The sequence below is a fragment of the Hetaerina americana genome, unplaced genomic scaffold, assembly GCF_022747635.1.
Source record: "Hetaerina americana unplaced genomic scaffold, ioHetAmer1.1.p SCAF_45, whole genome shotgun sequence".
Taxonomy (NCBI): Eukaryota; Metazoa; Arthropoda; class Insecta; order Odonata; family Calopterygidae; genus Hetaerina; species Hetaerina americana.
The window spans coordinates 2,291,344-2,318,682 of record NW_027287041.1 but is presented as its reverse complement, the minus strand read 5'-3'; the positions used below and the strand labels follow the sequence as shown (position 1 = coordinate 2,318,682).

The 27,339-nt window shown below is 40.8% G+C and overlaps 1 protein-coding gene across 1 annotated transcript; it reads left to right on the top strand.

The window, feature by feature from the left end:
• The first annotated feature begins 602 nt into the window (after nucleotides 1–602).
• LOC139693224 (pre-mRNA-processing factor 17) lies at nucleotides 603–21,862 on the top strand. The gene is made up of 10 exons (XM_071591329.1): nucleotides 603–997; nucleotides 3,801–4,017; nucleotides 6,735–6,961; nucleotides 7,491–7,587; nucleotides 12,467–12,684; nucleotides 14,125–14,233; nucleotides 15,583–15,737; nucleotides 18,360–18,493; nucleotides 20,691–20,912; nucleotides 21,440–21,862. The coding sequence occupies exons 1-10, from the start codon at nucleotides 827–829 to the stop codon at nucleotides 21,615–21,617; spliced, it is 1,728 nt and encodes a 575-aa protein (XP_071447430.1). The 5' UTR covers nucleotides 603–826; the 3' UTR covers nucleotides 21,618–21,862.
• The last annotated feature ends 5,477 nt before the right edge of the window (nucleotides 21,863–27,339 follow it).

Sequence of the window (27,339 nt, the reverse complement as noted above, 5' to 3'; positions counted from 1 at the left end):
GTTTTGTCTTATAGTTCAGTATGAGTTGCGTTAACTCCTTTCTGCTTAGGGTATGTCGTCTCTGGATTCAGAGCAGTAGAAATTGACATACAAGAACAGGAAATAATGGAGCAGGGAAGCAAGGGAGCTACAAAACTTATTTTTTAATTCATTCAATCTTCTGGGGTAGGTTCTGGCCAAATTAAGCGCTAGGCTTGCGGAATAAAACAGGTTTGACAGAGCCACAAGTTTGTACGTATGAAATGGCTTTAAGAAGGCATATAAGCAGTCAACATTGAATCATTTTTCCATGTTGCATCCTTAATCGAAGATCCAGACGGTTCTCTCATAACACATCAAACTCCACCGTCTTTGGGCAAATACCGGTGATTTTAATTGGCAAATGAACTTCGCCTAACTATCCATTTTGTGCCATCCTTCCAATAGGTCAATTAGAGACATTTACTAACCATTAAGGACATTATGTTAATGATATAATGTAAATATTTACATAAACATCTCTCAATTTTTTTCACACCATAGCAGTCAGGTTTTTTTAAAGTTATCAATGTTGCCGCCTAGTTGGCGCTCTTATATTTACATCCCCAGTGTTGATCAAAATGGCGTCTACTTAATTTATGTGACAGAAAGTGAAGCTTAGCAGCACATTTTTACAAATATTTATTTACGCGTACGATGTGATGCTTCTCCAGTGAAGTTAATCAAAACCGGGCGTATCAGAAATCCAAAGGAAATAAGCATATATTATATAGTTTGGTGATAACCGTTGAAATTTTATTAGAGCATCAATCGAATTGACTGAAATTGTTGTTTAAACGTGATCGCGATGTTATCAATATGTGAGTATGGTAGTAGTGAAGATGAAGACGCGGGGGTTGATAAGAAGAAAGAGGGAGAAGATTTAACCAGTCATTTGAAGCCTCTGCCCCCCGGAAAGAGTATTGCTTCTCTGCAAAATTCACTTCAAATCTGTGCTGCTCCTGATGTTGTTCCGCTTGTAAGTAGTTAAAAACAGTCATGAAACCTTTATTTTGGACTGAATAGGAAATTCAGATATTTCATATGGCTAGTGGTAATTAGCCAAAGGAAACGGGGTATGAATTATGCTTAATGCTACATGAGAACGATAAAATTTGCCTGGAGAGCAGCTAGGAGTTATCAAATTTCTCTTTTTTATGGTTTCGACTTTGAATCCCATTAAATATTACTACTGCACTCCATCTTCTGCATTTTCCTCTTAAATACTGTGGTAAAGGATGGTGAAATTTGCCACCTGCCCTTCTAATTATTGAAATTGTATTTTCCCTTTGTTATGTTTTGGAGATATTTAAGTGATGTATTATCGTATCACAAGTAGTGGTATTATTTTTTATTGTCTCATCAAGCATTAGAATGATCCGGGAAGAATTAACTATGATAATTTTTAGTGGAAAGTTGAGGGAAAGTGAAAATGTTTCAAAATTTAAATAAATAACAATGAATATTATTTATTCCATCCGGTCATAGAGACATTGGAGTGCGGCAGGGAATGAAGTACTTCGTTGTAGTTTTTTGGGGGTGGTGAATACGTGTATAAGTAATGTGAAATTTCTGAATAAAGGCATTTCTGTGTTCTTTGATAGAAAACAATCAGATTCTCTTTGCAGAAGCAAGCGGTTGAAGTAATAAGTGTTATTGCTGCATAATTGCGTTTGCATATTTGTTATTTGAATCCGTTGAATAGTTCTAAATATGCGTGTGGTTAAGATTTATTTCGGAAGTCTCCAGAAGTAAGTGTTGTTGATGAAAGAGATTCTGACTATTAATTTTGTATACGAAACGAACGGTAAACACGGCCATGTGAATAAAATGGGAAGAATCAACCCTAGCCGTACTATTAATAGTGGGCAAAGGATTAAGAGAGGGAAATTATAGAGGAAAAATAAATAAATTTCTGTGTTTTCCCATCGATAACGCGCGCGTTATCTGTACAAAAATGTTCAGATGATCGAAAAAAAATGACGGTGCGCGTTACGTAATGAAAATTGAATAAATCCAAACATAGACGTATTTTTGCGCGCCCAAATCCGGTATAGGCGTAATTTTACACGTGATACCTATAATTTTTAAGCGCATATATATGTATATACGTATGCGCGGCCTCGATACACGTTCAAGATAACTATGAATCTGACTAACTAATACCTGAGCGCGCGCGGTATCTATAGGAATTCAAAGAAAACTACTAACTTCTGGGTGCGCGTTATACATTAGGTGTGCATTATCAATGGGAAAAAAACGGTAATTCAACTCAAATAAAAATATAATGATATTGGGCGGGGGTTTAGAGAAGAAAACGATTAAGCCAAATTCTGATACCTAATGTGTACTATGGGGGTGGGCTGAAAAGTAATGCCCACATGCTTGTATGGAGCGCGAACTAAAGCAAATAGCAAGATCGGGCTAAAAGTGAATAAAAGTACGATACTAAAGTTTCAAAAACATAATAAATAAAAATATAATTGCTTTACTGATATCCTTTCTCCTTGTGTGTTTTCTATTTCTTCTTTGGTGGGTGAAACAGCTCCCTAACGCCATCTCTTGGCCAAAGAATCGAAGGGCACTTGGTTGCCTAGAGCATCGCAGATCTCAGTGTAAATTACGTTTCCTGGATAGCTCAAGTGGTTTAGAGCCTCCGCCCAATGGCGAGTGGAAAGATCCGGAGTTCAAGTCCTGGTCTAGGAAATATTTTTGCATTTGTGATCTGCTGGATTCCGCATTCCCCACCTCTCCTGTGTTCGTCCTTTATATTATGTGATCCTATCCCTTTTCCTTATTTCTGTTTCAATGTAAATGAGTATTTGTTCAACATATATATATGTGTGTATATATATGTATACATATATATATGTGTATATATATATACATATATATATGTGTATATATATACATATATATATGTGTGTATATATATATATTATATATATATATATATATATATATATATATATAGTATGTATATATATGTATATATATATGTATATGCATATGTATATATGTATATATATATATATATAGTATATATATATGTGTGTATGTATATATGTATATATATGTATATGTATGTATATATATATGTATATATGTATGTATGTATATATATATACATGTATGTACATATATACATGTATGTATGTATGTATATACATACATATATATATATATATATATATATATATATATATATATATATATATATATCTATATCTATATATATATATTTATATATATATATATTTGATCACCGTTTAGTGGGATTTTGTGTTTGAATGTGTGCATATAAAAAAATAAAAAATATATATATATATATGCATATATACACGTGTTTGGTGGGTTGGGTAGTCCAGGGGGTATATATTGGGTAGTCCAGGGGGTAGAGCGTTAGACTACTGACCAGAGGGTCCCCTGTTCGATTCCCGGGCAAGGCACTCTGGGCACTTGCAGCTCCACCTAATATGTACATATATGTGCGTAAAATTTATATATAGTGTGTGTAAAAACAGGTCTATGTTTGGATTTTTTCAATGTTCTTTACAAAATATGCATTGTCATTTTCTTGATCATTTTTGTATAGTCAACGAGCACGTTATCGATGGGAAAATACTGTATTCTCTTTTAAATCAAACGTTTGGGTGGTTTTAATTGCGTTATCCTATGTACGTCTTATTCTTTAATTGAAGGGAAGGGTAGTATATAAGGCTGTAGGGCAAAGTTTCTAATCCCTTCAACTAATGTCAGGTCTTGTTCGTTTGTCGCGAAAGGGTTCCGCTGGCTGGTCGAAGCAGATCGATCGGGATGTGAAGGAGATAAAGTTCAACCCAAAGTGCGAGGTCCTTTTTGCCCCTGACGTGGGCCCTGAACATCCCTTCAAGACGGAACAACAGAGGGCACACAAGAATATGCTGTCGGGATACGTCGAAGAAGCACACATTAGCGAGTTTCAGTTCGAGACGCAACGACGGACGTTTACCAGTTATGGTGAGTGAATGGAACACAGAAAACTGAAATATTACAATGTACATTTCAGTATACTGTATATTTTATAAACCACATAATTTAGGATGATATATAGACCTTATTCAACCTGTATGCAGAGGAAATGATTAAAGAGGCATGGGAAGAACTCGAGGTAGGAATGAAAGTGGGCGGGGAATTCGTAAAATCAGTTAGGTTTCCCGATGGCCAAGATTTAGTTTGTCAGTCAGCCAATAGGGGGTTGCAAGCATTCCTGAGTGAATTGGAAATTCAGTGCGACTGAGTATGGGATGAGAATCAATATTAATAAAACAAAGGTTATGCGATTTCCTAGGAAGAAAAAGGCCAAGCTAAACATTAAAATAGGAGGGCAAAAACTTGAGGAGGTAGAACAGTTTAAACGTATCTCGGAAGTGTCTTGGGCCAACAGGGTCAAAGTAGTATGGACGTAAGGAGAAGAATTGCGCAATTAGGCAAAGAGGCTTTCACTTAAGGAGGAGGGAGTTAAGATGAGAGGGATGTTGAGTATGGATAATATGAAAAGACTCGTTAGAAAACTTTGATATGGAGCGTAGTCATGTACGGCGCGGAATCGTGGTCATTGAAGCAGGAGGATAGACGTAGACTGGAGGCTATTGTAGATATGTGGGTGTGTGGAGATGAATGGAGAAGGTGAGATAGACCGAAAGAAGGAAAACAAATGAGGAAGTACTTGGTATGGTGGGCGAAGAGAGGGGTTTGTTGGGAGATATTACTAAGGAGGCAGATGAAGAATGGATGAAGGGGGATTGATCGGCAATAGTGGGATGTTGAAGACTGTAATAGAGGGGAGAATGTTAGGCAAACGAGGAAAGGGAAGGAACAGGATAGGGATGTTGCACGGGATGAAGGGAGGAAGGAAGTACTCAGAGATGAAGAGGGACCTGATGTAGAGTAGATTGCTGGATTTTGTGTTTTGTTAGGAGTCACAAAATATTTGTTTGGTAGTTGTGTCCATCCAAAAACCTACCTTAACCGGTAGATTACCATTAAAAAAAATAGACCTTATAGTACCTTCTTCCACCTTAAAAATAAACATTAAATTGATGACTATTACGTACATCAATGGCCAAGGTGGAGGAAAACCCGCCCACAGGGTTCTGTACAATAAGTATCGGGACTGGTACCGAAAAATCAAAATTTATTGCAGTTATCCTTACAATTACTTAATAATCTTCAAAATACATTCCTCCTGCATCGATACTTGCTTAGTTCGGGGCGTCAGCCACTCGTCAAAAGGCAAAATTTATTCTCAACTTTGCATACATCGTAGGAAAGGCTGAGCATTTGGCTACGTTTCTACATAGTTGCCTTGGCGATCAATTGTTTTTTTCATCCTTGTAACCATCATTTTAATACCTGCATTGTACTTTCTCTCACAGCGTCACAGGAATCCAACTATGACGACTGCTTCATGTACTTTTCCTCGTCTGACTTGAATTTCTGTCCTCTTAAGGTGTTTTTTGAGAGCAGGAAACAAGTGGTAGTCGCTGGGGGCAACGTCCTCTGGGCTGTAAGGAGGGTGGTCGATGATATATCCCAGCAGCCGAATTCATTGAGTAGGGTGGTGGTCGTTTGATGTGAAGACATGTGGACGTGCATTGTATTATGATATGCAAACACACTCCTTTAATTGAGGAGACACCTTGTTTGTAACTGATTGAACTCAAGACACACAATATTCTGCAGCACGGAGAAGTAACCACTCTCTCTCTATTCATTCATTAAGGCCTTCCTTTATCTAAATGAAGGGTGATTCCCTCTGGTTATTGGGCACGACCATCTCGTCAATTGGAGCCACCGTTGTTGATTCCAATGGCAAACTCGGGCCGCCCCATCGACCGCTGCTCATCGTGGATGTTTTCCCGGCCATCAATAAACTCCCAGCACCACTTCCGATGCACGTATTTGATGTCCATAATACACTTCTCATCCGTACACTTCCACTAAATGGCAGGATGAATTTATTATATCAGAGAAGCAGTCGTTGCAGTTGGGGTTGCGAGGCGAAAGAACCTGGTGTTTGGCCAGGAACTCATGGACTCGTAGGGGGTTGTGGTGAACACATTAAGGTACGAGCTTGGTGCACACTTTTCTCCACGCTAAATCTTCAGGAACAATGCGAAATACAACAGTATAAGACCAGTTCAGTTCATTGGAAACCATCTTGATACTCAATCGACGGTCAGAGTTCAACAATTGTTTAACACGAGCTACATTCTTGTCAGTTTTGCTGGTTGACGGCTGCCCAGAGCATTGTTCGTCGAGAACTGCTTCTCGGCCTTCCTTAAAGGACTTTAACCACCTCGAAACTGGTGAGTGAGGCAGAGCATAGTCCCCGTAAGCTTCACTAATCATTTTGTTAGTCTCCTCTCTTTCTTTGAGACTTTTATTCAGTTAGGCACAAAACATGTTGTAATCACCCAAAGTTGTTCGAGTGTCGATTCCATTTATTTCGTGACATGGTGGGCGAACAGAGGTTTGCAATTACTGATTAAATTCTGCTTGGAGAGCACTGAGACTGTTGTTGTGGCAACGCTTAGCGTCCCCCCAACCTATTCCAAGGTTTGATTCCATTCCGACCAATTGGAGTGGCACTGGTAATTCAATTGCATTACTTTTGGAACGTACCCTGTATTTCTGTGTCATAATTGATTGAGGTACTTGCATCCCTCTTGCAGGCTATGCCCTTGACCCTACAATCGACGGCAGTGCCCCAAAGGAGGGCTACATTGGACAGACAAAGGATGCGGAGGAGAAAGCAGGGAAGACCGTGTTTGAGTCGGCACCCACTCGACCCTTGGACAAGAGGAAACGAAGGAAGAATGACAACCCGGACGATGTGGATGGTTTCCTCGGCCCGTGGGGAGGATTTGTGGATGAGAGGAGGGTTATGAAACCGAATGAGGTACAAGGTTGCTCTTAAACAAGACCAAGGCTTCTCTGATGCACGTTCCTGCTTTGTGCTCACTCGTGTAGGGTCCCCATCAAACTTGTTTGGTTCCATGCTTTGAAGTATTCTTCCTATTCATATTTGATATGAGTTCTGTTCAAAACATGCTTTTGTGTTCTTTCAAAAGTTATTGACAAGGTGTGATCAAAGAAAGACAGTTCTGATTTTAATCCTTACTTGAGATACCTTGTGTTGGAGAACACTTTGAATGAGTACGCTGTCTGCCAGATGGGACGTTAAACTGTCTGACCCTTAGGTGCTGTTTGTTAAGATAGTAGGCTAATGCCGGCACCAGGTTTCTCTCCACCCTTATTTCTTTCTCATCCATCCCTTATGGCACAAATGACCTCAGTTGTCGTACACATCCCCTTTAAACAAGTAATCTTCCTCATGATCATGGCTCTTTGCCCTGCTTTTGCAAGGATTTCTTCTTGTAATTCCTCGCAATTCCTTTAGCATTGTTATTTTTGCGTTCTCCCTACAGGAAGAGGCGGCAGAGTTGGAGGAAATATTGGCAAAGCGGCAGAAGCGAGGCAAGCAGAGTGATGACAAGCCCCTTGATGAGAAGACAGTCCTGCATAGTAAGTTCACATGCTTTCCCAGTTTTCATACCATTCCTTGTTTAGTCCATCCATTGATGGAATCCATTAGTATACTGGGAGTTTATTTGTTGAAATTCCATCATAGTTAGAGACAAAACAGGATGGTGACAGACCTGGTAAATTGGAAATATTGAATAAAAATACATTTTGAGTGCTCTGAAATCGTCGTTGATGTCAGCATGAACAGAAGAGGCACAGGGTGCATTCTGAAAGTAATGAAATTATTATATTTTTAAAAGTAATTTATTAGACAGATTTAATTTCTATCTCGAGGGTTTTTTTTCTTTGGGAACATTTTTAAAGGTACGACGCCGGTATTAAAAAACTGTTTACAAGGATACAAAAATGTATTGATTATCAAGGCAACTTTGTAGAAAAATAGCTGAATGCTCAACCTTTGCAATGATGTATGCAAAGTTGAGAGAATAAATTTGATTTTTCATGAAAAAGAAATATGAGATCTTATTTTTCAAATCGCCCTCATACTTTGTTTCTGCGCTTGTCAGGGCCCTGCCATTACTATTCAAATATGCGCTGTACTTTTTTTCTTCCCCTTGCAGGGACTCAGATGACAGACTTTTGACCATGTATGTGCATACTCTCACTGCACAAATGCTATGAAAGCATATCTAATTTCCCTTACTGTTCAAATATGCATTGTACATTTTTTCTTCCCTTTGCAGGGACTCAGATGACAGACTTTGGACCACGTTTGTGCATGCTTCTCCCTGTGTAAATGCTATCAAAGCCTGTCTAACTGCCCTTACTGCTTGAATATGCATCGTACTTTGTTTCTTCGCTGTACAGGGACTCAGATGACAGACTTTTGACTGTGTTTATGCATGCTTCTCACTGTGCAAATGCTATCAAAGCATATCTAATTTCCCTTGTTTATGTGTGCTTCTTACTGTACAAATGCTATCAAAGCATATATAACTGCCCTAACTGTTCAAATACACATCATACATTTTTTCTTCGCTTTGCAAGGACTCAGATGACAGACTTTTGACTGTGTTTATGCATGCTTCTCACTGTGCAAATGCTATCAAAGCATATCTAATTTCCCTTGTTTATGTGTGCTTCTTACTGTACAAATGCTATCAAAGCATATATAACTGCCCTAACTGTTCAAATACACATCATACATTTTTTCTTCGCTTTGCAAGGACTCAGATGACAGACTTTTGACTGTGTTTATGCGTGCTTCTTACTGTGCAAATGCTATCAAAGCCTGTCTAACTGCCCTTACTGCTTGAATATGCATCGTACTTTGTTTCTTCGCTGTACAGGGATTCAGATGACAGACTTTTGATTGTGTTTATGCGTGCTTCTTACTGTGCAAATGCTATCAAAGCATATCTAAATGCCCTTACTGTTTGGATATGCATTTTAAATTTTTTTCTTTGCTTTGCAAGGACTCAGATGACAGACTTTTGATTGTGTTTATGTGTGCTTCTCACTGTGCAAATGCTATCAAAGCATATCTAATTTCCCTTATGGTTCAAATACACGTAGTACATTTTTTCTTCGCTTTGCAAGGACTCAGATGACAGACTTTTGACTGTGTTAATGTGTTCTTCTTACTGTGCAAATGCTATCAAAGCATATCTAATTGCCCTAACTGTTCAAATATACATCGTACATGTTTTCTTCACTTTGCAAAGACTCAGATGACAGACTTTTGACTGTGTTTATGTGTGCTTCTTACTGTGCAAATGCTATCAAAGCATATCTAACTGCCCTAACTGTTCAAATACACATCATACATTTTTTCTTCGCTTTGCAGGGATTCAGATGACAGACTTTTGATTGTGTTTATGCGTGCTTCTTACTGTGCAAATGCTATCAAAGCATATCTAAATGCCCTTACTGTTTGGATATGCATTTTAAATTTTTTTCTTTGCTTTGCAAGGACTCAGATGACAGACTTTTGATTGTGTTTATGTGTGCTTCTCACTGTGCAAATGCTATCAAAGCATATCTAATTTCCCTTATGGTTCAAATACACGTAGTACATTTTTTCTTCGCTTTGCAAGGACTCAGATGACAGACTTTTGACTGTGTTAATGTGTTCTTCTTACTGTGCAAATGCTATCAAAGCATATCTAATTGCCGTAACTGTTCAAATATACATCGTACATGTTTTCTTCACTTTGCAAGGACTCAGATGACAGACTTTTGACTGTGTTTATGTGTGCTTCTTACTGTGCAAATGCTATCAAATCATATCTAACTGCCCTAACTGTTCAAATATACATCGTACATTTTTTCTTCGCTTTGCAGGGATTCAGATGACAGACTTTTGATTGTGTTAATGCGTGCTTCTTACTGTGCAAATGCTATCAAAGCATATCTAAATGCCCTTACTGTTTGGATATGCATTTTAAATTTTTTTCTTTGCTTTGCAAGGACTCAGATGACAGACTTTTGATTGTGTTTATGTGTGCTTCTCACTGTGCAAATGCTATCAAAGCATATCTAATTTCCCTTATGGTTCAAATACACGTAGTACATTTTTTCTTCGCTTTGCAAGGACTCAGATGACAGACTTTTGACTGTGTTAATGTGTTCTTCTTACTGTGCAAATGCTATCAAAGCATATCTAATTGCCCTAACTGTTCAAATATACATCGTACATGTTTTCTTCACTTTGCAAGGACTCAGATGACAGACTTTTGACTGTGTTTATGTGTGCTTCTTACTGTGCAAATGCTATCAAAGCATATCTAACTGCCCTAACTGTTCAAATACACATCATACATTTTTTCTTCGCTTTGCAGGGATTCAGATGACAGACTTTTGATTGTGTTTATGCGTGCTTCTTACTGTGCAAATGCTATCAAAGCATATCTAAATGCTTTTGTTGTCTCAGGCGTAACTTTGTGGAATTTGCATAACATATTGAAATGTAATGAAATAATTGACTTTGTAATTCCACACACTTTATTTAAAAACACACGACCCAGGTTTCGACGTTGAACGTCATCATCAGGTGGTCCTCATAGAAGCACGCTGGCTATATATACCTTCTGATCATAGGAGGGGGGGGTTGGTCAGAGAGGGAGGTCGGAGGGGTAAAAAGGTTACAATGTAGCTGGGAAGAAAAGAGAATTACATTTTTGATTTAGAAGAGTGGTAGGTCTAGGAGTGGGGAGTGGGAGGGATACAAAATTTCGTTGGCAAGATCATCTTTCCAACGGACACATGTCAACATTTCCAACTGCTCCAAAGCATCGAGCCTTTGACCTTTTTCTTCAAAATGAATAATTTTTGTCACAAAGTCACTTTTGTGATCACTTTCGATGAGGTGTTTTGCAAAGAGGGATGTTATGTTCTTATTTTTTACACATGTTTGGTGTTCTTTAATCCTTTCTTTAAATTTCCGTCCTGTTTGTCCAATATACTTTGTGCTACAATCCGAGCACTTTAACTCATACACTTCACTCCTCTCGTTTTCGGGGACTTTGTCTTTAGTGTGAGAGATCAGGTTCCCGAAAACGAGAGGAGTGGAGTGTATGAGTTAAAGTGCTCGGATTGTAGCACAAAGTATATTGGACAAACAGGACGGAAATTTAAAGAAAGGATTAAAGAACACCAAACATGTGTAAAAAATAAGAACATAACATCTCTCTTCGCAAAACACCTCATCGAAAGTGATCACAAAAGTGACTTTGTGACAAAAATTATTCATTTTGAAGAAAAAGGTCAAAGGCTCGATGCTTTGGAGCAGTTAGAAATTTTGAAATGTGTCCGTTGGAAAGATGATCTTGCCAACGAAATTTTGTATCCCTCCCACTCCCCACTCCTAGACCTACCACTCTTCTAAATCAAAAATGTAATTCTCTTTTCTTCCCAGCTACATTGTAACCTTTTTACCCCTCCGACCTCCCTCTCTGACCAACCCCCCCCTCCTATGATCAGAAGGTATATATAGCCAGCGTGCTTCTATGAGGACCACCTGATGATGACGTTCAACGTCGAAACCTGGGTCGTGTGTTTTTAAATAAAGTGTGTGGAATTACAAAGTCAATTATTTCATTACATTTCAATATCTAAATGCCCTTACTGTTTGGATATGCATTTTAAATTTTTTTCTTTGCTTTGCAAGGACTCAGATGACAGACTTTTGATTGTGTTTATGTGTGCTTCTCACTGTGCAAATGCTATCAAAGCATATCTAATTTCCCTTATGGTTCAAATACACGTAGTACATTTTTTCTTCGCTTTGCAAGGACTCAGATGACAGACTTTTGACTGTGTTAATGTGTTCTTCTTACTGTGCAAATGCTATCAAAGCATATCTAATTGCCCTAACTGTTCAAATATACATCGTACATGTTTTCTTCACTTTGCAAGGACTCAGATGACAGACTTTTGACTGTGTTTATGTGTTCTTCTTACTGTGCAAATGCTATCAAAGCATATCTAATTGCCCTAACTGTTCAAATATACATCGTAAATGTTTTCTTCACTTTGCAAGGACTCAGATGACAGACTTTTGACTGTGTTTATGTGTGCTTCTTACTGTGCAAATGCTATCAAAGCATATCTAACTGCCCTAACTGTTCAAATACACATCATACATTTTTTCTTCGCTTTGCAGGGACTCAGATGACAGACTTTCGACCATGTTTGTGCATACCTCTGGTTGCTCAAATTCTATCGTAGCATTTATAAATGCATTTTAAGAATTCTCTGTGTGTGTTTCACGGTCAGTTACTCCTAATTGTAGCCTCAAATAGTGAGGAATTGCAGTCATCTGCGGAGGAGTCGAATATAATTAACGTTTATGATCGGTTTTGTTTGCAAATCGGATTCCAGTTCACCGAAACGTTGCCTGTTTCCTCTTGTCTTGTAGTCAAAGATGCCGTGGACTACCAGAACCGTTCGTTCCTTCACCCGCCGCAGGACGTGGGCGTGAATTTGGTCCATGCCGATGCACCTCCAGAGCGGTGCTTCCTTCCCAAGGCTAACATTCACACGTGGCGGGGTCATACCAAAGGCATTTCGGCCATCCGCTGGTTCCCCAAGAGCGCCCATCTCATGCTTTCTTGCAGTATGGACTGCAGGGTCAAGGTATGTTATCCTATCATCGATTCACGGGTTTAATATTATATACATGATCCAAGCGATCAATCGAGACCACGTTTTTGAAACAAAAAATATCCATATACAGGGTTCGTCCGGAAAATAAGTGTACTGAGCTCAGGAAAAAAAAATTATTACACTTTAACATATCTTAAGCTAATATTCCTCAAAATAGGACCCTTGTGAGTCGATACACTTGTTCCAGCGGCGTTCCCATTCCTGGAACGCTCCCGCGAAGGCATCATCGGGAACCTCTCGAAGACACGTCGTCACGGCCTCTTTGACGGCGTCCAAAGTCCCGTATCGCGTTCCTTTCAAACTCCTCTTTATCTTCGGGAACAGAAAGAAGTCCGGTGGTGCCAAGTCCGGGCTGTAGGGCGGGTGCGGCAGCGTTCCCACGCCGTGCTTGGCCAAGAAGTCCGTCCGACAGGACAAGCGCGGTGTGAGACGGCGCATTGTCGTGATGCAGCCGCCAGATGTTTTTGATCGCTGGCCGGACGCGGGCGACTCGTTTTCGAAGATTACACTGCTCTGCTATCATCCGAACACTAAGACGACGATCAGAGTTCAGTACATCACGAACTTTTGGCACATTTTCGTCGGTGAGTGTCGTTGATGGGCGTCCAGGCCGTGGTTCGTCGTTGACCTCTTCTCTGCCCTCCACGAACATCTTGTGCCACCGAAAGATCATGTTTCTGGACATGGCTGACTCCCCGTAAGCCTGGTTAATCATACCGACTGTTTCGGTAGACGATTTCCCAAGCTTTACCGCAAATTTGATGGAATAACGCTGCTCCAAAAACTTCGGCATCGCGTTCCGTGACGTGGGTCGAGCGTGGAGGTTCGCGTTAACAGAGCTCCTCACTACACCACAGCTCAGAGCCGACTGCCTTTTTCAGCGTCGCTTGCCAACATACCCCCCTCCAATCGCAGCTCGTCAGAGCGGTGCTGGGCGCGCCTGGAGCGGCGGGAAAAAATCAGTACACTCATTTTCCGGACGAACCCTGTATTCATTGATAGAATGGGAAAATATGAGTTATTTTCAAATAGTGCTTGAAATTTTAAACAGTCTGCCTCCAGTTGGTTATTTTTTAATCGCCTCGGAGGCATTATGTACGTGGAAACAACCCGAATGACCACCTTCCGTCACTTTATAAATACTTTGTGTTGTTGATTAGTCTCGGCCGTGTATTCCAAGGGGTGTTCTTGGAGTAAACAATGGCTATAAGGCATTATTCTAATGGGTAATTGCAGCAAATGTGCATCAAATAATGTGTATTGATGTGACTGGAGTCCTTTTGTGTTCCGTTAAGGTTGCTATTTTGACCAGAACGACAGGTTTTATCCAATTAGGCATGTAATGTTGTTTGTTTCACTTTGCGTGTGCCTTTGTCTCACCTTTCCCTTGTTTCTCCCGGAATAACACAGCTGTGGGAGGTCTACAAGGAGAGGAGATGTGTGCGGACGTATTACGGACATCACCAAGCCGTCCGGGATGCCTGCTTCAACAATGTCGGCACCCAATTCCTTTCGGCTGGTAAGTCTAAAGAGCCGTTTAGCTCAGTGTTTCAGCATGACTCTGATTTAAATACATTCATACCGCGGTTGCGTTCTCTATAATGGTCTACATATGTGTCTCTTTATTTATACACATGTACAAGGTGCGTTCCATAAGTAATGCAATTATTTTTTTTAGAAGTAATTTATTCGACAGATTTGATTTAAATGAGAATGAAAACAAATTATTTTGGGTAGTATTTTCCTTTTTATTTCAACCTAATGTTTGTGGCTCCTGAAGGTATTGTTTAACAAAGGTTACAGGTTTATTTGGCAAAGATAGAGTGAAGCTTTGAGTATTTTATGGTAAATGTAATCTTTTTTATGTAATGTGCTTCTTCTCAAGCCTATAGCATAGCTCAATGTCTTTCTTTGGCATTTTAAACTACAGTAGAGTCTGCCGAGTTTACAATATATGAAGTAATTGATGTTTCCAGGAAACTACCAGAGATTTCGTAGTGGTAACTTTTAAAAATGGATTTCAATTCAATCATTTCGGAGGGTAAAAATCATTTGCCTTGACCGAGAACCCTCGAATGTCTGGATTAGTGTTTTTTTAGCCAGTTAATCTAACAAGGCATCCTCTTAAACTCTGAAATATTGCGGGCTTTTTAAGTAGCAAGACGTTGTGATGGAATATTGTAACTTATTATCCAGCTTTACTGGCTAAAGCACTCGACCGACTTTGAGGGATCCAGGTTCGAATCTCGGGCGAGGCAAATGATTGTCATATACTGAAATTGTTGCATCAATTGATGTTTATTATGTACAAAATTCAATGCCCCTATTCCTCTCTACGGTACGGTGTGTTGAAAAACTAATTGGTATTACTTCTGTCTACTTTGATACAAGGGTTCTCCCATTAAGTACCCGATCCAACAAATAAAACGCAAAAATTTTTGGAAAAAAATGTATTTATTTTTCAAAATAATCTCTTTTCAGCTCTCTATACACTTTCCCAAGTGATGTTTAAACAAGTTTGATGCCCTTTTTATAATAAGAACTGTCTTGCTCCTCAGAATAGTCATCAACTGCCGGCTTCACTTCTTCACGTTTGTGGAATCTTTGAGAAATTGAGCCATTTTGTCTGGTTCATGTACAGAAAATAATCTGAGGGGGCTAAATATGGCGAATAGGGTACATGATGTAGTAATTCAAACTTTAATTCATGAATTTTAGCCGTTAGAAACTATGATCCATAAAGAAAGTTGAATGCTGTTTTGAGTGTTATTTTCCCAGTGTATATATTATTGTACGGTTTGGGATTTTAAATTTATCATTAAACTAATAGCAGAAATCTGTAGTAATCCCTGAAACTCTCCATTGCAGGCTACGACCGGTATATCAAACTTTGGGATACAGAAACAGGACAGTGTATCTCCCGGTTCACAAGCCGCAAGATACCATATTGTGCCAAATTCAACCCGGACGATGACAAGCAACATCTCTTTGTGGCCGGCACATCTGACAAGAAGATTATATGCGTAAGTTTGAAGCCTTGTACAATTTAACACCTTTTCTGCATTGCGCTGTGGTATTTTTAATTGTTTTTTTATGGTGTTCATCTCCCTTATCCTATTTTATGTGTACTGTTGAATATGGGCCGTGTTCCTGGTCACATTTGCTATAGAAATATCAACCTGCCTGCTGCAATTCATGCCTCAAGAAGAAATGCTTGTAATATTCTGAAATATACAGTCAAAAAACCATAAACACGGTAGTCAACGGGAAGGTTGGTTTGGTATGTGATGGTAGAGTTCACACAATACTAAGCCGTGCATGGCATTATGTGGAATTCAACCATTAGTAGGGTATTCAGGGGTGCCTGTACCTTTCCTTGTGCTGGTTATGTATGGTTTCTATGAGGGTTCTGGTACTACCGGAAACCGTGCATAGCTTGGGTGGAGCTGCGGGTGCCCAGATAGGCTTGCCCGGGAACTGAACCCAGGCCCTCAAGTCAGTAGTCCAATGCTCTACCCCCTGGACTACATATATATATGTATTTTTTTTTAAGGTAATCTACCGGTTAAGGTAGATTTTTGGATGGACACAACTACCAAACAAATATTTTATTACTCCTTACAAAAAAAAATCCATCATCCTACTCTATATCAGGTCCCTCTTCATCTTTGATTACTTTCTTCTTCCCTTAATCCCGTCCAACATCCCTATCCTGTTCCTTCCCTTTCCTCTTCTGCCCAACATTCTACCCTCTATCACAGTCTTCAACATCCCACTGCCGGTCAACACCCCCTTCATCCACTTTTCCTGCCTCCATAGGATTGCTCCCAACAAACCCCTCTCTTCGCCTTTCACCATACCAAGTACTTCCTCATTTGTTTTCCTTCTTTCGGTCCATTTCACCTTCTCCATTCTTCTCCACACCCACGTTTCCGCTCCGTACATAGCTCCGCTCCATATCAAAGTTTTTACGAGTCTTTTCTTAACATCCTTACTCAACGTCCCTATCATCAACTCCCTCCTCCTTGTTAAGGCCTCTTTGCCTAGCTTAATTCTTCTCCTTACGTCCCTACTACTTTGACCGTGTTGGTCCAAAACACTACTGAGATATGTAAACTGTTCTACCTACTCTAGTTTTTGCCCTCCTATTTTAATGTTAAGCTTGGCCTTTTTCTTTCTAGAAAATCGCATAACCCTTGTTTTATTAATATTGATTCTCATCCCATACCTGTCGCACTGAATTTCCAATTCACTCAGCAATGCTTGCAGCCCCTTGGCTGACTGACAAACTAAAGCTTGGTCATCAGCAAACCTAACTGATTTTACGAATTCCCCGCCCACTTTCATTCCTACCTCCAGTTCTTCCCATGCCGCTTTGATCATTTCCTCTGCATACAGGTTGAACAGCAACGGTGATAATGGGCAACCCTGCCTTACACCCCTTTTAACTTCCTAACACTGCCCATCCTGACTCCCTGTTTCCCACCTGCACCTGAGCAGTCTGAGACATGTACAGGTTGCGGATTAGCCTCCTTTCCCTCCAATCTATTCCTATTTTCTGCAATATACTCATTATTTTTTCCCAATTTACTCTATGAAACACTTTTTCAAAATCTACGAAACAGGCAAATACCTCCTGGTTGTGTTCTATTGTGTGGGTCGCGGTAGTGCAGTGGGTAGAGTGTTGGACTACTAGCAAGAGACGTCCTGGGTTCGATTCCTGGGCAATGTACTTTGGGCACCTGCAGCTCCACCCAAGCCTAAGTGAATTATCGGGTACCAGGTCTTCCTGGGAAACCATAACCGGCACGGGGAAAGGAACTGGCCCCCCTTAATACCCTGATGTGTGAATTTTCACACACCGTATAGGGCTTAGTACTGGGCGATCTCTATATACTGGGCGATATAGCACTACAGTCCTTAAAAGTTAACTTATAAACGACACTTTTATTTTGTGTACATATTTTGTCTTTTCTGGTATTCAAGAATGAATTTAAGTTATTCGTATCGTAAAAAGCTATTCAAAAATTCTCCCTAGGAAAGAGGTTGGCTAACTTCTGTGAAATCAATCCATAATATGGGAGTTTGCACCATTTGTGTAACCTATTTCCTCCACATTATTTGGTTTGAACAAGAGATTGTATGCTTTGAAGGAACGTTTTCTTTGCAGTATCTCCTCCCTCTCTCTCTCCCATCCCTCCTCTCCCTCATGAATGCTACATAAATGGACAGCAACTTGTTTAATTTGTAACTGATGATGACGTGTGAGCATTGAAACTAGTTGTACGTGAATAAAAGGACAGTCAAAAGATACACTGTATTCTTCATTCGAGGCTTCCAAAGTCATTTTTGTAGTATTACAAGGTCGTTTTACATGCTCTATCTATCAGTATGTAGTGAAGTCATCAGCAAAGAGTCTTTATTTGGGAAAGAAATCTTCAAATTTGTTAGAAATGTAAGGAATTAATTTTTTTTAAATAGTTTTAAGCGAAATAATTGCGATATTTGTGTGTATATTTTTAATGGAAATATTTTTGCCGCGTAGAAAATTTTTCTGATCAAACAATTATTTTTAGACTCTACGCAAATGACTGTATTCGCAACTGCGTGTGTGTAAGCTGATTTTCTCTTTGTCTTTCCCGCAGTGGGATATTCGCTCTGGTGAGATTAATCAGGAGTACGATAGACACTTGGGTGCCGTCAATACCATCACGTTCGTTGACGAGAACAGGAGATTCGTCACGACTTCGGACGACAAGAGTCTTCGTGTTTGGGAGTGGTGAGTGAGGTCTTTGAATTGTTCCTCAAAGATTTGAAATGAAAGTGTTATTCATGACTGGACTAGGAGCTCTTTTGTAATGGGTTGCCACACCTAAACTCAAAACTCAACCGACTATATAAGTTGGAAAAATGTCGATGTACGTCACCTGATAACGATGTACGGCATGGAAACCATGGTCGTGAAACATCAAATCTTAATAGTGGAAGTGTAAGAATTCCTTTCGACCCTGATAATGAAGGAATTCCACAAATTTAAACCTGATACTCTTATGTTTAAGTCATCTTTCGTCAAGACAATGCATCCCCACACACAAGCGTCATCGCCGTGGCATAAATACAGGCTCACACCCAAAAGTGGTAGGACTGATTTTTTTACAAGAAATTCATTGACGATATACTTGCATCGACTTAATAATCTTCAAAGTATGCTCCTTGAGCTGCTACACACTTAGTATAACGTTGCTCCCATTCCACGTACGCCCGCTGGAAATTTTCTTTGGGGATGCCGTTGCGATGACCCTCGTCGAAGCCTCTTGAACGGCCTTCATCGAGTCAAAAGGTCGTCCCTTGAGCTGTCTTTTCATCATGGGGAAGAAGAAGAAGTCCGGTGGTGCCAGATCGGAAGAATAGGGTGGGTGCGGCAACGCCGTATTTGGCCAGGAGCTGTCTGACGACGAGCGCGCCATGGCGGAATTTTCGGCACAATCTTGGCGCACACCTTGCGCATGGCCAAATCCTGTGAAATAATGCGTTGGAAGTTGGATGCAGACAGACCCAACTGGTCTGCAATTTCTTCACTGGTTATGCGTCCGTCTGTGTTCAGCAGTGTCCTCACTCTGTCCACATTCGTGTCGGTTCTTGCCATCCACGGCCGTCCGGAGGGATGGTCGTCTTCAGCGAGCTCCCTACCCTCTTTAAACAACTTGTGCCACTCAAATACTGTGGAACGGCTTAAGGCAGTGTCCTCATAAGCCTGCTTGATCATATCAAGGGTCTCAGTTGCCGTCTTCCCGAGTTTCGCACAAAACTTCACAGAATAACGTTGCTCTAAATTCAGATTCATTTTGTTTTTCGACGCGGACAAAAAACTTGCTTCACTAAAAACGGTGTCCTCACTCAACGACAGCCCGCAGGCGACTGTGGTTGGTGTCGGTCTGTTGCTAAGAGCCCCCTCCACCTTACCCTGCCAGGCAGACCCCCCTCCACCGCTCCGTTCGCGCCAGAGAAAATCAGTCCTACAACTTTTGGGTGCGACCTTGTATGTCAACAAAGACTACAAATTGTCACCACACCCGCCTATTTCGCCTGATTTGGTTCAGACAGATTCCCAACTCTTCCCAAAAATTCAAAATTTTCCAAGGTGGACAGAGATTTGCTTCAAACAAAGAAGTGACAACTGAAGTAGACAGATATTTTGCAGGCCTAGAGGAATCTAATTGTCGAGATGGGTACAAGGCATCGGAGCGTTGGTGGACTAATTGCGTTAGTGTCAGGGGAGACTACATCGTAAAAACAAAACAGTTTCACCAAGGTAAGCCATTACTTTCAATAGCATTCTGATAACTATTAAAATTACCTCATCGTCGTCACCTCATTTGGTCGACACCAATAGCGATTTTCTTGTGTTTGACAGCTCGTACGGCCTTGTTTTAAACTCTGCTGTCCAATTGTGTATTGTATTACTGTTGTATAAACTCAGAAGGAGCAGACTCACTTCCAGAAGAGTAGAATAATCCAGTTCAGCTTTTACTATATATTGGTTTGGGGGCTTTGAGGCCTTTCAAATTAATAAAAGTATATTGTATCACATGTAACGATGACCAATTTTCTCTGCATTTTCACAAATTCAATTGAAAGCGTTCACTATTGATGACTGCCAATCAAATACTAAACAACATGGCGTCTTCAAACTCGATACATATGCTCTATAGATTGCCTGCTTTCTAATACTGTGATATTTATCAAACAACTACCTCCATCTCTTGGTCAGGCAGTGTACTTCTGGGACCACCCTCGTAATCTTGCTGACAATGCCTGTTCTAGGAATTAGGATGTCTTATTTGTGATATATTTCCAAAAAAAAAGCCACATTGCTTCGATTGCACATTGCGCCAAGTTTGCTTCTGAAAAACAGTCGTTAGTTTGGAACCCTCCAGTTTGCCTGCTAATCGTTTGCTTTTCCTCTTCTCTTTCAGGGATATTCCCGTGGATATGAAGTACATAGCGGACCCGAGTATGCATTCAATGCCGGCGGTCACCCTGTCCCCCAATCAGAAGTGGCTTGCTTGCCAGAGTATGGACAATAAGATAGTCATCTTCTCGGCACTGAACCGCTTCAAGATGAACCGCAAGAAGACATTCTCTGGACACATGGTTGCGGGATACGCTTGTACCTTGGATTTCTCACCGGATATGAGGTTAGTTTGCGGTCTGGGGGATATATTGTTGAAGGGAAAAGGGGTCACTATCGTTGGTCAGCCCCTTGTAATCCTTGTGTGTGCTAGAGGGAACTAGTTTAAGGACATATTGAAAAATGTTTTTTTTTTTTAATATTAGTATCGTGTCTAAAAAATCGAAATATTATTGCTAAAAAAATATTCTACAAAATTTATAATACTGTAATAATTGCATTTATTTTTCAGATGATGTAAATGTATTACATCATTATTAACTACAATATTTTATTTTGAAATAAAAAAAACTGCATATGGATATCTAAACAAATAACTTCATGTTTTTTTTTTTCCTAAGGTGATACATTTTCTTAAATTACCCTTTGCACTTCTCACTAATTACCCCTGGAATCCCCACCGCACTAAGAGGGTTAATAAACAACTCCTGTAGCTCCTAACTCCGCCACACTAAGAGGGTTAAGGGTTGCTGTAGATATACTGATGGTCTCGTTGTGGATTGACAATTCCCTAACCGCATATTCCCGTTACAGTTACCTGGTTTCGGGGGACGCTGACGGCAAATGTTATGTGTGGGATTGGAAGACAACGAAACTCTACAAGAAGTGGCGGGCCCACGATAGTGTCTGTATCTCCGTCCTTTGGCACCCGCACGAGACCAGCAAACTCGCCACGGCCGGATGGGATGGACTCATCAAGTATTGGGACTAAAGCACCAGCTCCCAAGACAATGGCCACGTCTGCCTGCTTCTATTGTGTCGCGTTTTGTTGTGTCGTACCGCGCAAGGTTACCATAGTCTTGCATGGTGCATTGCGTGCTTGTTGAAACTTGAAGATAAACAGAAACCAGTCCTGTTTCCCAGGTTCCAAACTGGACAATACTGGCGATATGCGCAAGCCTACCTTTTGTGAATCTGTTGGAATGTGTACATAAGAGTCTGTTGGAAGGGAAATACAAATGTTTTGCATAAGATAATGGTTGTTCTTATTTATTTCCACCTTTGGATGTGAATTGAATTCAATGTAAACTGTTGATAATGTCCCTGTACTGGTAGGTACACGATGAAACTTATGGATAAACTCAAAACACAGGAATGACCAAAATATGGTTATGATATAAATGGATTTGATTTGTATGAAAGAAATAGGATTACAAAAATAAAAGTGATTACACTCGTCTGTAATCGTTCTGCCCTTCAGCCATGATTTCTATATCTACATCAAAGGGACAGGAGGTTAATCCGCAATCTGCATATGTCTCATACTGCTCAGGTGCGGGTGGGAAACGGGGAGTCAGGATGGGCAGTGTTAGGAAGGGGTGTAAGGCAGGGTTGCCCATTATCACCGTTGCTGTTCAACCTGTATGCAGAGAAAATGATCAAAGAGGCATGGGAAGAACTCGAGGTAGGAATGAAAGTGGGCGGGGAATTCGTATAATCAGTTAGGTTTGCTGATGACCAAGCTTTAGTTTGTCAGTCAGCCAAAGGGTTGCAAGCATTGCTGAGTGAATTGGAAATTCAGTGCGACAGGTACGGGATGAGAATCAATATTAATAAAACAAAGGTTATGTGATTTTCTAGAAAGAAAAAGGCTAAGCTAAACATTGAAATAGGAGGGCAAAAACTAGAGCAGGTAGAACAGTTTAAACGTATCTCTGGAAGGGTTTTGGACCAACACGGTCAAAGCAGTAGGGACGTAAGGAGAAGAATTGCGCTAGGCAAAGAGGCTTTCTCACAAGGAGGAGGGAGTTAAGATGAGAGGGACTTTGAGTAAGGATGTTAAGAAAAGACTCGTTAGAAAACGTTGATATGGAGCGCAGCTATGTGTGGCTATGGAAACGTGGTCATTGAAGCAGGAGTATAGACGTAGACTGGAGGCAATTGTAGATATGTGGGTGTGGAGAAGAATGGAGAAGGTGAAATGGACTGAGAAGAAAACAAATGAGGAAGTACTTGGTATGGTGAAAGGCGGAGAGAGGGGTTTGTTGGGAGATATTACTAAGGAGGCAGGAAAAGTGGATGAAGGGGGTATTGACCGGCAATAGTGGGATGTTGAAGAAGACTGTAATAGAGGGGATAATGTTAATGGCAAACGAGGGAAGGGAAGGAACAGGGGATAGGGATGTCTTGGATAGGGGATGAAGGGAGGAAGGAAGTACTCAGAGATGAAGAGGGACCTGATGTAGAGTACGTTGCTGGTTTTTGTGTTTAGTTAGGAGTCATGAAATATTTATTTGTTAGCTGTGTCCATCCAAAAACCTACCTTAACCGTTTGATTACCTAATGATAATCTGCATCAATACCCTACAAGCCACCAATAGGTGTATGGCAGGGGGTGCAGCACGAGGAGGAAAAGGTAAGTGATGAGGGGGTCAGGTTTTTTCAGATGCATTCCAAAAAATTGCATTACTGTAGGAATGTGCCCTGTATTAACTATAAAGGGATTAAATAAACACGTCACTTTTGTCAACACATATTTGGAACAGTTTTATTTCATTTCACAATGTTATCACAAAGTTATTATGGGTACACTCAACGATATTCAGCATTAAACTAATCAATTGTACAGATAATCTTCTAAAAACAGTGAATACCCTTAAGTTAAGAGGGGAATAAAAAGAATAATATGTAATTTATAATCTACTAATTAAAGAAACTGTGGGAGATGCACCAAGACTAAATTTCAACGACGTCATATGCTTATATACAATTACAAGGCAATTATTTCAATGTATAAAAATTGTTTTCCATGCCCCGGATATGAACCGGGATCTCTTGATGCTGAATTTGAGTCAACTCCATCAAATTAAGCAACCACAAGATTTTTGGGACTCAAAAGGAACATGATGTCATCCGAAAATACCGTACGTACAATATTATACAGGGTCGCACCCAAAAGTGGTAGGACTGACTTTTTTACAAGAATTTTATTGACGATATACTTACATCGACTTAATAATCTTCAAAGTATGCTCCTTGAGCTGCTACACGCTTAGTATAACGTTGCTCCCATTCCCCGTACGCCCGCTGGGAATTTTCTTTGGGAATGCCATTGATGACCCTCGTCGAAGCCTCTTGGACGGCCTTTATCGAGTCAAAACGTCGTCCCTTGAGCTGTCTTTTCATCAGGGGGAAGAAGAAGAAGTCCGGTGGTGCCAGATCGGGAGAATAGGGCGGGTATGGCAACGTGGTAACGCCATATTTGGCCAGGAGCTGTCTGACGACGAGCGCGCCATGGCAGAATTTTCGGCACCATCTTGGTGCATGGCCAAATCCTGTGAAATAATACGTTGGATGCAGACAGATTCAACTGGTCTGCAATTTCTTCACTGGTTAAGCGTCGGTCTGTGTTCAGCAGTGTCCTCACTCTGTCCACATTCGTGTCGGTTCTTGCCGTCGACGGCCGTCCAGAGCGATGGTCGTCTTCAACGAGCTCCCTACCCTCTTTAAACAACCCTTCCCAATCAAATACTGTGGAACGGCTTAAGGCAGTGTCCCCATATGCCTGCTTGATCATATAGAGGGTCTCAGTTGCCATCTTCCCGAGTTTCACACAAAACTTCATGGAATAACGTTGCTCTAAATTCAGATTCATTTTGTTTTTCGACGCGGACAAAAAACTTGCTTCACTAAAAACGGTGTCCTCACTCAACAACAGCTAGCAGGCGACTGAGGTTGGTGTCGGTCTGTTGCTAAGAGCCCCCTCCACCTTACCCTGCCAGGCAGACCCCCCTCCACCGCTCCGTTCGCGAGAGAAAATCAATCCTACCACTTTTGTGTGCGACCCTGTAGGTATTCCCAGCCGTGAAAATGACGACAGGGTCCACTAGGTCAAAGCAAACTCGACCCTAAAACTAAAGTATCCTTTCCCAAGTAATCCAAATCCCAGTCCATCATTGTCACCTGAAGAATATTTAATTCAAAGACAAGGGCTCCCTGGAAAGATCACAATCAAGTCACATTTACAAACCCTGAACACTTAAAAAGATCCCACTGCCGAATGGCGGAGAATACTATATCTCGGGACTATTTCTCAAAAATTAATTGTAAGTTTTCCTCAAAGAAAAAATTAAATGTGCCTTTTACAGTCGTCCATGCCTTTAAGAACCTGATCTCTCAGACTAAAGACAAGGTCCCCAAAGACGAGAGGAGTAGAGCATATGATTTTAAGTGCTCGGAATGTAACACAAAGTATATATTAGGCAAAAAGGATGGAAATTTAAAGAAAGGAATAAGAACACCGAACATGTGTATAAAATAAGAACATAACATTCGTCTTAGCAAAGCAGCTCATCGAAAGTAACCACTAAAGTGTCTTTGTGACAAAAATTATTCATTTTGAAGATAAAGGTCAAAGGCTCGATGCTTTGAAGATACCAGATGCAAGGATGAACTTGCCGACGAGACTTTGTATCCCTCCCACTCCCCACTGCTAGACCTACCAGTCTTCCCAATCAGAAAGATGTGATTATCCTTTCTTGTAGTAATAGCATTTAGGGAGGTGACTGACTGCTGAGGTCATTCGCAAGGCCATAGGGGATTAACATGAAAGGATGAAGAGAAACCCGGTGTCGGCATTAGCCTACCCTTTACGAAAGGCACCAAGGGGTCAACAATTTAACGTCCCATCTGACGGACGGCATACTCACTAAAAGTGCCCTCCACAAAGCACCTCAAGTAGGGATCGAGATACCTCTGAAAAATATTCAACACCGCCAGAATTTGAACCCGCGCCATCAGAGTGGGAAGCCAGTACGTTAGCCCCCGCACCATCTCCATCCCCTTGATCAGAAGGTATATGCAGGGTCGCACACAAATGTGGTAGGACTGATTTTCTCTGGCGCGAACGGAGCTGTGGAGGGGGGTCTGCCTGGCAGGGTACGGTGGAGGGGGCTCTTAGCAACAGACCGACAGGAACCTCTGTCGCCTGCGGCCTGTCGTTGAGTGAGGACACCATTTTTAGAGAAGCAAGTTTCTATATCCGCGTCGAAAAACAAAATGAATCTGAATTTAGAGCAACGTTATTCCGTGAATTTTATGCGAAACTCGGAAAGACGGACTCTTGAGACCCTCGATATGATCAAGCAGGCTTATGGGGACACTGCCTTAAGCCGTTCCAAAGTATTTGAGGTGGCACAAGTTGTTTAGAGAGGGTAGGGAGCTTGTTGAAGACGACCATCGCTCCGGATGGCAAGAACCGACACGAATGTGGACAGCGTGAGGACACTGCTGAACACAGACCGATGCTTAACCAGTGAAGAAATTGCAGACCAGTTGGGTCTGTCTGCATCCAATGTCCAACGCATTATTTCACAGGATTCGCCAAGATGGTGTCGAAAATTCTGCCATGGCGTGCTCGTCGTCAGACAGCTAGCTCCAGGCCAAATACGGCATTGCCACGTTGCCGCACCCGCCCTATTCTCCTGATCTGGCACCACAGGACTTCTTCTTTTTCTTCCCCCTGATGAAAAGACAGCTCAAGGGATGACGTTTTGACTCGATAAAGGCCGTTCAAGAGGCTTCGACGAGGGTCATCACAACGGCATCCCCAAAGAAAATTCCCAGCGGGCGTACGGGGAATGGGAGCAACGTTATACTAAGTGTGTAGCAGCTCAAGGAGCATACTTTGAAGATTATATAAGTCGATGTAAGTATATCGTCAATAAAATTCTTGTTAAAAAACTAGTCCTACCAGTTTTGGGTGCGACCCTGTATATAACAAGTTTGCTTCTACTAGGACCCCTCGATGGTGATGTTCAACATTGAAACCTGGGTCGTGTCTTTTAAAATAAAGGGTGTGGAATTACAAAGTCGATTATTTCATTTCATTCAAGCTTAATGTCTCCCAACCTGCAATTAGGACTTCGATCCGACTGCGATTAATAGTAACACGGTGGGATATTTAATTTCATTACCTTTGGGACGTATCCTGGATCATATAAACTTGAAGATCAGATTCTTAAATTTATATACATTAATGTACACACAAGACATGTTTTCGAAGAGCATATTTACTCTTGAATGACTTGGGACATGCCGTACATAGGAAAGGTCTGTGATCCGAATGAGATACATAATGTAACTTAACCATATATTTGTTAGCAAACCTTTTGTTGCAGATTCCACATTCGTGAGGTTTTACCTTCAAATGTACGCATCTTTCGTGGAGATTACGTGAGCGACAGTGGGTGAAAACCTTATCGCACATGCTACATGCGTACTTCTTCAATTTCGAATGAATCATCATGTGAAAAGCGAGGTTACCTTTGCTACTCAACTCTTTCCCGCAAACATTACACTTGAAGCAAACACTTTTCAATTGACACAGCTTCAAATGATTCCTATAAGACTTAATATTAATATACCGTTTACCACATTCATCGCATTTGAAACGTTTATCCGATTCCGTATGAACCATGGTATGGTGTACGCCT

Excerpts from the sequence above, each read along its gene's own strand:
- LOC139693224 (XM_071591329.1), top strand. The coding sequence starts at position 827 with ATGTTATCAATATGTGAGTATGGTAGTAGTGAAGATGAAGACGCGGGG. Across the intron at positions 6,962-7,490 it reads GGGTTATGAAACCGAATGAG|GAAGAGGCGGCAGAGTTGGA; the intron begins GTACAAGGTTGC and ends TTCTCCCTACAG. Across the intron at positions 7,588-12,466 it reads TGAGAAGACAGTCCTGCATA|TCAAAGATGCCGTGGACTAC; the intron begins GTAAGTTCACAT and ends CTTGTCTTGTAG.